Below are 13,441 nucleotides of genomic sequence, written 5' to 3'. Positions count from 1 at the left end.
TAATTTGCATTTTCATTTATATACACTGCAAAAATAAAAGCATTGCAGATAAGATTTTAAAAATGCTCACTGGATTGCTCAGTTCAGCTCCTATTGAAAGAAATGTTTAAACTCGCATGACTTTAATAGGTGCACTCACATATTAGAACAAAATCACCAAAGGCATAACTTCTGTTGAACATCTGGGAAGTCATTCTCCACATCTAGATTGTTAACAGCATAATACCAACCAAAACACTTACAGCTTCCGATTTCCTTATACTGTGCTGCATATTATAGGGCTTGTTTGTGTAGCATTGCTGCAGGAGAGCTTTCTCATCAAGAGCGACAAGATCATCATTATGTCCATCTTCAAGCTGTGTACTCTACACAAAAATACATTGTTTCCATAAATCAAATGTAATGCATTGTAAGAAAAACAAACAAAACCCCCACAGACATCTTTTCCTCAACAATTTATTTCAAAATACTGTTCTTCCTTTCTTTCTTTACTTTTTAAAATGTCTACTTCTTCCAATTCACATTAATTAAAATTTTCAACAGAAACTGAACTTATAAATCTGACTCTCCAGTCTTTCCTTATATCTTCTGAATACTTACCAGCTTTCATTTACACAGAAATAAATTTTAAAAAAGCTCAAAGCTACTGTGGTTCCTATAAGCTTTACGAAAAAGCAGCAACAAGTCAGAGAAAGCAGACTGTAGTACCTCTGAGAAGAAGACAAGAGCTCATCCTTTTTTCTGTTCTGCTCAAGAACGGCCAAGAGAAAGCAGTGGAATTGCTCTTAGGCATATAGCTCAAAGTTCACCACTGCAGAGAGGCTGCTTTGTGACCATCAAAGAAGTTAAATATAGTCTAGACAGGGAAAAGCCAAAGCATGCTGCTGAATGGTTCTAAGAGACTTGTAAATCAGTCCCAAGGTATTACAGAAATACATGGAGGATATGAAGAAAACAGACAAAGAAGACCATTTACAGATGTCAGGAAGGGCATAACAAGGGAAAGAAATCAAGAGTAGGTGTGTTAGCAGTGCTCCTCAACAAGCAGCTTCTTTCCATAAAAGAAAAATGATTGCAACTTCCACTAATCAACTAAAATACGTGCAATGAAATCTAAAAAGGTTTTATTAATCTAATCAGCTAGTGATAATATCTAAGCCAAAAAATTGTTTTGATAGACATCATATTGAAATTTGTGTTAAGAACTGGCACATATACTTTTAGTGCTTAGTATCTTTCTGGAACCCAAAGTCACCAGAAAAGGCCAGTCTCGCTTCTTCTCTACCAGTATACACTTGCACTCTATTTCTTCATTTTCAGATTAACTTAGCTGTTCTTATCTGCCACCAAACATAAAACTAGACCATTCATGCCTTTTGAGTAGAATGTTTATTTATAGGTTTTTGGAGGTTCTCTAAGTTTTATCTGAATACTAGAAGCATGACTGTGGGAGGAGAAAGCTCTATTAAAGCTATCAACAATATATGTAAACCAATAACAACAATATGTGAAACATAATTTGTGCCTTATGTAAGACCTTCCCTTTACATTCTACTGAATGTTAAGCAAGTAAAATCAGTAAACTCACTGTTATTCACAACAAACCTTTTCTCTGAAAAGCAGTAAGCACAATATGACCCCTCAACATCTGCATACTTAACTTCTCATTAAGATTCTTAAATGGTCATCTGCCTTCAGCAGAGTTTAGCATTCCACCTCGCCACTGTTCTTTATTTATTTTTCCAACTTCCTTACACCTACAGTGATGTATCTTTCCCTATTCAACCACCCTTCTCCACTATCTCTTTCAGAACAAAAGAAGAGTTGGTTTTATTCACCCTTTTGTTTTTCAGTTTCTCTCCATTGATCTTACCTTCTTTGCATCTTAGTTTTAATTTAAAAACACAAAACGAACCTGGCAGAATGAGTATGGCTTGCAGTTCAACTGTAGCGGATCTTAAACAACATCAAAGCAAGAAGTATGGATAATATCTTTCATTATTTTAACACCATATTTCTTTCCATTTTCAGTTAGTAGTTCCTTCAGGGTCAGATAACATCTTTCATTTCTCCTTTTTTAAGTCCTATATACAGTCACATTTAACAGAATTATAACTAAATTACTTGTATATTTAAAAAATAAAAAAGCTTGAATGAATTTCTGGTTTAGGAAATAACATTTTACCAAGATCTTCCTGCTATCTCTTCTCTTCTTGGGCTGTAAATTCTTCCTTATCAGTCATGCTAATCTTCATGTTCAGGTTAGAGGTGCATTATGAGGGCAATATGTTACTTTTCTTAACAAAGAATACAAGCATACTTAAATTCTCAAAGCACCTCACTTGCTTGCTCTGGAATTACCAAAATAAGCTTCCTATATTTTATTTCCTCTTCAACATTAAATGCTGAAATTACACATTTTTATTTCTTTACAATAAAAACATGGAAGAAATTAATGACACACACGAGCAAACCTCTCCAAACACTGTAATTATATACTGATGTGCATTTGCTATTTAAAAATGCCATTACTAGTTTGCCAGCTACCTTTATTGAAGCGTCTGGACACCGGAGGTGGTCTTTTCTCTTTTCTGCAATTCTCTGAGGATACTGCTTATATTCTTCATTCCTATCTGCTTCATAGTGATGATACTTCAGTTTGTATCTGTCTGTTGGGGATGGCAGATTTTCTGGTCTTGTCTTCTGCTCCAAAACAGAATGTCAAAGCAAAGAGAAATCAATACAAAAGTCTCTGGTTGATCTACAGAATGAGAACAGCATTAGTATAATTCCTATCCAATAGAACTTCTGAAACTTCTTGACACGATACTTCAAATTAAGAAAAAACGCCAACGTGACTGTATGACTGCATATTCAGGCTTAATTTTCATTAAGCTCTTCAAATTCTACCATTTAAAAAAAATACACAGGTGTTTTTACTTGGTTTTTCCTTTAAAGAAAGAAGCCAAATTCAGTGGTTCCACCATAAAACAAAATGCTACAGATCACTGAAGTGGAAATTCTGACATTTGATTTCAGAGGGCTGAAAATGGACAGACAGATGTTTTTCACTCAGAAGTTCTAATATTCTTGTATGGTAGATGATTATTAGCACTGGGATTTGGTTCCCTAGAACAACATTAGCTGAACAGGCAAAGTGCCTTTCTAACTTTATGCCCTTTTCAGGGTTCCACACAATGAAGGCTGGGAAACAGCAGCAATGACAGAAGGCCAATCCTCCATTCATTTTTCTCTCCCTGAATAATTAACACCTTCAGTGTTTAAGTTATATTCCTTCACTGCCAACAAAACTAAGGTGACCATATCTAGCATTTCTACTCGACACAATTCTTCCTGCAAAAGCAATGTAACAGTCCTGCTCTAGAAAACCATTTCTCAAAACGCAGAAAGATTCAGGCCAAGACAGGATTCACATCCATGTACTGGTTAATTCCTGAATTATAAGACTATATTCAAATTATTCCTCCAAAAAGTGACCTATTTTGGGAAGATTTACTTACACAGTTATTGAAGAAGCTGGAATGTATCTTGCAAAAGTAAAGCTCAGTCAGGGCCCAGAAACAAGCAATGCAGACATAAAGGCTGCTCAGAGGAATACATTGAAATATTCTAGAACAGCTTGAAAACCTTCACAAGAAGACAAGTGGGGAGCAAGTCAGGCAAAAAAAGAGAGAGGGAGAGCAAAAAAGGGTAAGTAAACAGAAGATACATTCCAGCACACTGAGCACTCAGTATTTAAGGCATAATGAAGGCAGAAAGCAAGCAAAAAGAGATAAAAGAAAGCAGAGAAGAAAGGGAGAAAAACCCTGAGAAACAGACAAAGCTGTATCAACCTTCTATTAGCATTCCTGCAGCTAGCCAGAATTATATGTATGAACTTTGTTTTCAAAAAAAAGGGTAAAGCAAGCAGTGAAATTATAAGCATCCAGACCTAAAAAGGCTATAGCAACTCAAGTGTGCTTGCACTGCACATTTACAAGGCAGTACAGAGGAAAACAACCTATACTAGTTACATGTTTACAGTTACATCTTAAGACATGCATGAATACCTATGTGGGGCACATACTCTGTAATAAAATATATATTTTAGTCTGTTATTTAAAAAGGACCAAAAAGCACTTAGCCATTTCACTTTTAATCTAAATGCAACTTTTTTTTAAGTCGAGAAACTACTTGGCTTTACAGGGAAATGTACAAACTTGTGATCTTGGCACATTCACACTGAACTCCAGCCAATTTGGAGTCCTGCCCTGCAAATCACTATATTATTTGTTTCAAGGAGCACAGACTACATACCAAATTAATTCAAAATTCGTTTTTCCTCTAGTTACACTTCTGGGGTTTTCTTAAAACACTCACTAGAATATTCTTAGGCTTACATAAGTTAAATATTTTTGAAATAATGGATTTTTAGTAAGTGTGTTTTTTAATCCTTCCAGAAAGAGATTACATTGTTAAGGTATTTCCTGCACTCTGGGCTGCCTTTGGCTGAGGCAGACTTAACTGACTTCACAGGGGCTAGTACGGACGTTTTGGATTTATGCTGAGCACTGATGATAATGCAGAGATGTTTTTGTTATTGGTGAGCAGGGCTTACACAGAGCCCAGGGCCTTTCTGCTTCTTGTACCACCACACCAGTGAGGAGGCTGGGGGTGCATGGGAAACTGGGAGGGAGCACAGATGGGACAGCAGACCCCAGCTGACCAAAGGGATCTTCCATACCATAGGACATAATGCTCAGTGTATAAAATAAGGAGGAGGAAAGGGGGGATGTTTGGAGTGATGGTGTTTGTCTCCCGAAGTACCTGTCACACATGATGGGGCCATGCTCTCCTGGAGATCACTGAACACCTGCCTGCCCAAGCCACGCAGTGAATTAATTCCGTGTTTTCCTTTGCTTTTGTGCACAGCCTTCGCATTTTCTATTCAACTGTCTTTATCTCAACCCATGAGTGTTTCTTCACTTTTACTCTTCCAATTGACTCCCCAGTCCCACAGGTGAGTACTGAGTGAGCAGCTGCATGGCACTTAGTTGCTGGCGGGGGTTAAACCATGACACAAATCAAAAACATGTTACTTACTACTTTTAAGACTTTTGCCATGATTATGTATGGTGCATGATTATGACAAAAAATAACCATATAGGTAGCTTTCATCCTGAATTAAAGTGCCATATATCAAATCTCTTGAATATGTAGAGACAACAAGCACAAGAATATCCCTGGTAGTACTTCAGCATTTTCCCTTCCATTGTCACATATGAAATACTCAAAATACTGATGGACTTCCTGCAGATTAAAAAGTTTCTCCCATAACCTAGTACCTGTGACATAAAATATGTTAAGACATATTACATTTCCAGAGTATATAGTATAGTACTAAGCTGCTAATGTTTTCTGTCAGTCTATTTTTTTCCAGCTCCTTTACCTCCATGTTGTTATGACAAAATTTTCTAGACCCCTGTTTAAAGGAAAGCAGCAATTACTATGTATGATGATCAAATAAAAACCTGTCACATTCATTTGTTCAAATTTAATTTAAATATAAGAGTTCAAATGAAATTTTTCCTGCATTCTGAGAACTTTAATAATTGAGTCATTACATTTTTAAAAGTGGTATTGCAGATATTGATCCTGAACAATGTTGTACCATATAATAAATCAAAATGTCAGCACCTGGGCTACTGATTTTCCTTAAAAAGGACTTGAGATTAATGGTGATTAAGTTTCTTCAGTCATCCAGGAGGAAAAAAATGCATTAACCCGATAAGGAAATTTTAACAATAAAAGAGCTTTGAGAAATTGAACATAATTCCACAGTTTATGTCACAGTTTTGGTTTACAGACAACAGCCTTAAGAAAAATCCTATTAAATGTATGCAAGTGACTCCAGAAGTTTTCTTTTCACCAGAAGTAATTATTCTTCTACAGAAGTAATACTTAGTGCTTGTAAACACGGAGTTTGTCTTCAATCATACACTTACTGACTACCAATCTTACCTTTATTATTAAGTTCCATTTTGTTTGGAAAGATAAACCAAGGTTACCTGCTATCTCAGAAGTATTATAGTTCTTCAGTTGCTTTCACAAATTGTTAATAAAGCTAGCTACTAATACATCTCTTAAAAAATAATTACAACCAAAGGGTAAATGTATCAACCAACAAAGAAGAGCTAAGGTATGTAATAAAATATTTTTTTAAAATATTCTACAGGATTCTCAGTAAAAAATACTTTGCCAAAAATATTTTGGAACAATAGTACCTGGAGACATGAGCTTAAGCGGAAGACAAAAAACAGAGAACTTCTATGAAAAAAGCTATGTATGCTTTTCCAAATAATTACTAAAGAGGTGTATTATAAAGATACTTATAGTGACAGACTGACATGTTGATGCTGTGCATATGGTGTTTGTAATGACGTTCTCAAATCTGAAAATGAATCTAGGTGACATGTATGAGGAAAGCTTCCACTGTATGCTATGTAAGAGTCCCCATCCTAAAATTACAGGAAAAAAACAACAAGCAGTTATAATTGTTTTACATTTAGAGTGGTATTTTTACATACTCCTGCAAAACATGAATTCTAAAAATTCAGCACAGAATTAGTTTATAATTATCTCTTCATGAGAATCTCCCAGCTTCCCTAGATCCAGGCATGGCACCCTGCACAAGTTAAAATTATCTTAATGGCAATACGATCTCTTCATTACAGTAAAATCAAACTGCCTATTAGTTATCACTATCTCCTCCACAAAAATTTCCCTGCAACAGGGATTTGCTCAGCAAATCCCTGTTAGCCCCTCTTGCTTCAGCTCAGCAACTGGCCACTGAGCTTCTTTTCTTTCCCAGTAGCAGAGTGCCCTGGCTCCACTTAAAAAAAAAAAAAAACAAAAAAAAAAACCACCCTTCTTCACCCCCAGCACAGCCATCTTTGCCTTCTCTCCACTGCCCAAGAGGAGCTGCTGCAACAAGATCATTAATCCTGTTTTCCACAGGTGATCTGTGTCAACATTCCTCTCTAATCAGTTAACAGAGAGGCAACAGAAAAGCGATCACGCCTTGGGATGCAAACCTTACAAACATTTTTTAAATTATTAACACACTAAAAGACAACCATATTCCAGTATTTTGTTCTGCTTAAAGAAATTAAAACATCTCCAATTCATCAAAGCATCTCTGTGCCTTCTTTACTCCAGACATACTCCAGCACACCATGAATACGTATTTTTTATATTTTACCACCAGTATTTCCAAGCAACACTATTAGAACTTCTTGGAATAAGAGTTTCTCATTTGGCAGTCTTTTTTTCATTAGATAATGACTGACAATACACAGAAATTGACGTTCTTTGACTTTGGTATGAACAATCCAAGGTCATGGCCACACACACTTGTAAAATAATGTAGAGAGATACATTGGCTCTAAGGCATTCCAGTAAACAAAACTGCCTAAAAGTAACAAACGTGGTCCTTGAAAGGGCAGATATTGCTTATCTGCCAAAGTCACTATCAAGTTTCAAATTTTAAAAGCATGAACAAAATTTCCCATTGCTTGTAAAACCCTTAACAACAGTTTCTCTGTAATTTGTACTGTAATACCTGCAAAAGTGAATGGTCAATTGTTGAAATATGTTTTTGCTTCTTTTGCAGGCATATTAAAAATATTCAAGGAAAATTATGTATCTATATGAAAGCTCTGAGTGACACCCTCTAAGGAGAATGTCAAGAGGATGAAGCGAGATTCTTCTTGGCAGTGCCACGCAACTGGACAAGAGGTAATGAAAAGAAACTGATGCACAGGAAGTTCCACTTGAGTATGAAGAAGAACTTTACTGTGTGGGCGACCACACACTTGAACAGATTGCCCAGAGAGGTTGTGGAGTCTCCATCACTGGAGATATTCCAGAACCATACGGACACAATCCTGTGCTCCGGGATGACCCTGCTCAAACAGGGAGGTTGGATCAGATGGACCAGTGGTTTGGACCCACTTTGCTCCCTTCCAGCCTTACCTATACTGTGACTGCAACTCCACTGTTAAGCTCAACCAAACATAAATCAACTTAATTCCAATATAAATAATGAATCAAATATTCTACTTCAAATATAAATCACAGAAAACAAACCTATGATGATAAGTTTAATGGAACACTGAGTTGCACATCAATACAAAAGCAAATGCGCTGTGTTAATAATGCACAATTAAACAAACTGATGAAAACCAAGCAGACAATCTGGTGGGCGGGGACTGTGACTAGCCCGTGTCTCTGGTCTCCAGACCTAGAAGAATTGACACGTGTTACATGCCTAGGGTATTAGACTACCTACATCTTTCAATTTCCCCTGGAATATTTAAAATCAAAGGCTCAAAGTATCTGTACGACATATTTGACTAAGATCTTTACAGGACAAAAGAATTTCTCATTAAAAGCTGATTCTTACAGACCAGATGACTACATATTCATCATGACAGAAAGATTTGCAGTCATTAGGAATCCAGATAGCATCCACATCAGCTATTAATAATACATTAAAAATAATCCATGTTCCTGCAGCTTTGTACCATCACTGCTCACAGGGCTTTAGGTCACGTTGTCCTTGTTGGCTGGAGACCAACCCTTAAACAAAACCACAATACCAACAGCCAGCTGGTTCACAAGAAACTAGCTCAGACACCAAAGAACCCCTGATACTTGGTGTAACTTTCATCTCAGATCAAGTACAGGAGTACATGATGATGACTTAGCAGCTCACACTGTTTATTTTGCTGTGTACCTCACAGACCTCCAAACCCAACCAAGCAAGAACATGGCAAGAAAAAAAGACTTGAGCCAAAGTTTCATCTCTCCCACTATGGACTTCTGAAAACAGGTCCCAGAAAATCCCTAGAGAAGGCTTTTTGACAGTGGCAAGCACACTGTAAAACCCTCCCAAACTGGCCCATCCACCTGAAAAAAAAAGTGGTTCAGGAATGTACAGAACGAGGGACAAGATCTCTATATTCACACTGTTCAGCTCAGAGATCTTGGCATAACAGCCTGAACTGAGCAGACATCCTATTTACAGAGGTGCCCGAACATCTTTCACGATTTGAGAGCATCCATAAAACTCACAAAACTGTAACTCCTTTTGCACCCTTGTGGTCTGCTCCCGAGAAAGAAGTTGAGCAACACAACCCTCCAGTGCCTTCAAAACATCATTCAGCGTATTCAGGTTAGAAGTTTCCCTGAGGTAAAGTCTCACGTAATGACACCGCCACCGTGTGGTCATGTACGTACAACAGTTAAGGCATCAAACAATTTAGACTTACTAAGGCTAAATGCAATGCATTAAATCTCAAGTGATGATATAAAGAACAGGCCACAGTCTAGATGTTAAAGCCTTAATGTAATTCCTTTTCCAGAAGTCATCGAATCAGGAAGAAAAAAACCCAAAATCATCATCCTGAATACTGGGGTGAACCACATGGTTTCAGTCTAATTTTAATTTAAGACATTTTTGCAAACTACCAAGGATCACATGGACCAAGAAGTCTAAATTTGGAAAATTAGTTGCACGAGAAAGAAGAAAAGGGATTAGAGAATTAGAGAAAAATTGATATTTCATTTGTTTTACAACCCGCACTAAAAGTCTCAAATGTTCTTGTTGTTAAATTTCAAAAAGCTGGTTAAAAGTTACCATTAAAAATTGATGTGATAACCTTTACAAAAGCTCCTCTTTCATTCCAAATAAAAGTGAAAAGAAAAATCAGCAACTTGGCAGTCAAACTCCCAAGAATTCCCAATGGAGTCATCCAACAAATAAGGAAGTTAAATAGGTGCTTGGGGGCTGAGGGAGGATTAGCAATTAGTTCACGGACATAAAGTACAGAGTATCTGTGAGAAAAAACAACTGTTACTAACAATATTAATATTTACCTTAGCTATAAGAAAACCAATGGCTCTCAGAATCCGAGATCGTATTATACTGACTTTGAAAAGTTAGCCTGAAAGTTTCTGCTATAGTGATCTTGTAAGGGTTGCACATCTATGTTCTCTAAAAGCATACTTGAAATACCTGGAAAACAAAATGCCCCTTCTTTCTGAACACAGAGTACTGGTTCATTTTACCTGTCAATCTGAAATCATGCCTTTGCAAATTACGGTTTTGGGGTTGCTTTGCTTTACTGCTGTCTTGCAAAACAGAAAGACACACCTGTCATCAGTTTCACCAACAGCCTGAGACAGCCCACAGTACAGGTTCAAGCCTCTGTTGCTCTTAGTTGCAAATACTAATTCAATCTTAAAAACTCCACACCCCAGTTAAGTACTTAGAGTATCAGTTATTTTAGGACAGCTATTTTTTTCTTGGAATTTCTTACCTTTATTTGAGATGTCATCATACTAAATTATCCCTTTTTGACAAAAATAATTTCTTTTAAAAGTTTTCTTCTCTATGGATGGATTACAACCTCAAACTAAGAGTCTTCTGAAGTATGATTAAAATATTTGTTAAAATGTTGAAGAAGGAAAAAAACCACAAGCCTTCCATTAACACACCTCACATTTCTTCCCCCTCAATGACAGCTCAGCCTGCCTTCCAGGTGATCCAGCAACTCCTTTAACTTGCAAATCCATGCAAGTTCAATGACACCTTTCAGAACAAGCTGAAAAACAGAAAAGACTATTGAGAAAAGCATATTTTTATGTAAGTACTTCTGAAAAAGTTATTGCATTAGAAAGAATCTGTGTATTGTCTTCAGCAAGCTATGAAATGTTACTGGCTTCCCTTTCTTCAGTTCTTAATTTCAGACTTTCCTTACCAATGCTTAACCAGATTCCTAATTGTAACTCCCTCTTTCCCTTACACTTCTTGATACCGTCTCATACCAGTATTGCTAATTTGCTACCCCTTCCCAGCATCAAATATTTTGTGCACTTCACTTACAGCTCCTGGCTCGCCACCACACCATGCCCTGGGAACAGGTATTTCCAGGAAAACACAAGGCCTCTCCCGACACACAGCAAGCCCTCCGAGAGCTCCAGAGCGACATTTCACCTGCGTGCCACCTGCTGCTCTGGGGCTTCTCCTTCCACCCAGCCGGTTTTGTGCATACCGGCCACGCAGACCCCGGCAACCAGACACTCCATTTCCAAACCACCACCCACAGAAGATGCCCGCATTTCGACCTCCCAAGCGTGTTTCGGTTCCCAAGCACCCGCTCCTTCACCGAGGACGGGCAAGGCTGCCGGGCTTGCAGGGCGATGGGCACGGAGCGGCCGCACAGCCTCCGGCCAAAGCCCTCGGGGGAGGAGGGTCCTCTCTTCCACCTGACGGCACAGACGGGACCGAGCGCTACCGAACTTAATGGTTCACACCTTTCACCACAAACAACGCAGCTGTAAGAGGCGAAATAGACATTATGGGCGCGGCAGCTCCACGGAAACGATATGCTCCCGCAGCCTCCCCGCGGTCAGCCGAGCGGGGCCGTCCCCCGCGCGTCTCCGCGGCGCCCGCGCCGGGTACCGCAGCGCGGAGGGGCCAATCAAAGCCAGGCGCCGGGGGCACATCGCGGGATGGGGAAGCGGCATTCCCGATTGCTCCTGCGGATACGCGCAGCACCCCGTCCCCAGGGCACGGCTGGTGCCCGCCTGGCCTTCCCCGCGCCCGCGGCGGCTCTGCCCGCCCTGCCCCGCCGGCCCCCGCAGCCCCGCCGGGAAAGGCGGGCGCTGTCACTTCGTAAGGAGTCGTGCCCTCGACAATCCCCGGCAGCCGGCATCGGAGACCAAAACTGCAACGAAAGGGCTCACGGTGCTTGTTTAGAGCCTTTCGTCAGAAATACAGCGATTATCGCCAAGTAGCTCAAAGTCTTTCGGACAAGTAGCAGCAGCATCCGAAGATACTGGAGGTGCAAACCACGACAGCGATGATTCAACCACTGCCGCGGGCAGGGAACCCCTGCGGGAAAGGACACCGGCACAGCGCCTGGAAGGCAACAGGACTGACCTGCACCCTGCAAACACCTCGGCGGGGCAGCACGGCTGGCTCCCTTGTCTTCATTCCCCTTGATCAATGGCTTTGAAATGAGTTTCAGTTCACTTTATTGGGTATCTGAGAGAAGTCTCTATGCAATTATGACTTTTTTAAACAGTTCCAGTTGTCCTGAATAACCAGGCCAACATCACGTATTTTTAAAAATCCAGCTGAGCTCTTTCCAATAACCAATAGTGTGAAATAAGGTTGCATTCTTGCACCAACTCTATTCACACTCTTCTTGAGCATGATGCTCCCAAGAGTCATGCCAGACCTCGATGAAGAAAACAGCATCTACATCCGATATTGTACCAATGGAAGCCTATTCAACCTAAGGTGATTGAAGGCCCACACTAAGACCCTGAATCACCTCGTCTGTGAGCTGCTTTTTGCTGATGATGCCACCCTCATTGCTCACACAGAAGCAGCTCTGCAGCGCTTAACATCCTGCTTTGCAGAGGCTGCTGAGCTTTTTGGGCTTGAAGTCAACTTGAAGACAGAAGTTCTCTACAAACCTGCACCTAAGGAAGTGTTCCATCATCCCCACATCACCATAGGTGAATCAGAGCTTAAGTCAGTCCAGCAGTTCACCTATCTGGGAAGCAGCATTTCCTCAGACAGTTAGATTGACAAAGACAATAGGTTATCAAAGGAATAGAGCTTTCAGAAAACTCCATAAAAGAGTCTGATCCAAAAAACACCTGAAGAAAAGTACAAATATCAGTGTCTACAGAGCCACTGTACTGTCTACTCTTTTACATGGGTCTCAATCATGAGTCATCTATCGCCACCACCTGCGGCTCCTCGAACACTTCCATCAGTGCTGCCTCTGTACAATTCTAAACATCCACTGGACTGATTACGTGGCCAATGTGTCTGTTCTTGAACAGGCAGGGGTCAGCAGTATCGAGGCCATGCTGATGAGAACGCAGCTGCACTGGGCAGGACACGTCTCCAGGATGGAGGATCACCGCCTCCCAAAGATTGTGCTCTATGGTGAACTCGCCAACGGCTGCCACAAGAGAGGAGCCCCGAAGAAGAGATACAAGGACTCTCTGAAATAACACCTCAGCCTTGGCCATATTGACTGCCACCAATAGTCCACTCTGCCCTTTGGTCAGGATTCATGAAGACACACCATTCACGACACTGCTGCTTCGAGAACACACACAGAATCAGTGTCAAGGAGAAAAGACAACACAGAAACGTTCCTCGGCAATATCGCCAAAGGAGACGTTCCGCTGCGCCTTTTGTGACTGGACTTGCCTATCCCGTATCGGCCTTTTTAGCCACCAGCACGCTTGCAGCAAGCGTGGGTAGTGCCCTTCCCAAATCTTCGTTCGCAAAGCCTAGCCATGATGATGTGTCCAAGTACTACTTCTGACTCATCCATTCATTCCTAGGGAA

The 13,441-nt window shown here is 40.1% G+C and overlaps 1 protein-coding gene across 1 annotated transcript in view; it reads right to left on the bottom strand.

Moving 5' to 3' along the window:
* CAPS2 (calcyphosine 2) overlaps nt 1–11,462 on the bottom strand; it is a 31,091-nt gene extending 19,629 nt beyond the window's left edge. Inside the window, 7 exon segments of the mRNA XM_071549954.1 lie at nt 243–365; nt 2,548–2,703; nt 6,408–6,520; nt 6,642–6,685; nt 8,256–8,302; nt 10,561–10,667; nt 11,380–11,462. Coding sequence (XP_071406055.1) covers nt 243–365; nt 2,548–2,703; nt 6,408–6,520; nt 6,642–6,685; nt 8,256–8,302; nt 10,561–10,638 — 561 coding nt within the window. The 5' untranslated portion in view covers nt 10,639–10,667; nt 11,380–11,462.
* Between the last annotated feature and the right edge of the window lie 1,979 nt (nt 11,463–13,441).

The sequence above is a fragment of the Pithys albifrons genome, chromosome 3 (assembly GCF_047495875.1).
Source record: "Pithys albifrons albifrons isolate INPA30051 chromosome 3, PitAlb_v1, whole genome shotgun sequence".
Lineage (NCBI taxonomy): Eukaryota > Metazoa > Chordata > Aves > Passeriformes > Thamnophilidae > Pithys > Pithys albifrons.
This window is presented reverse-complemented; position numbering and strand designations above follow the sequence as displayed.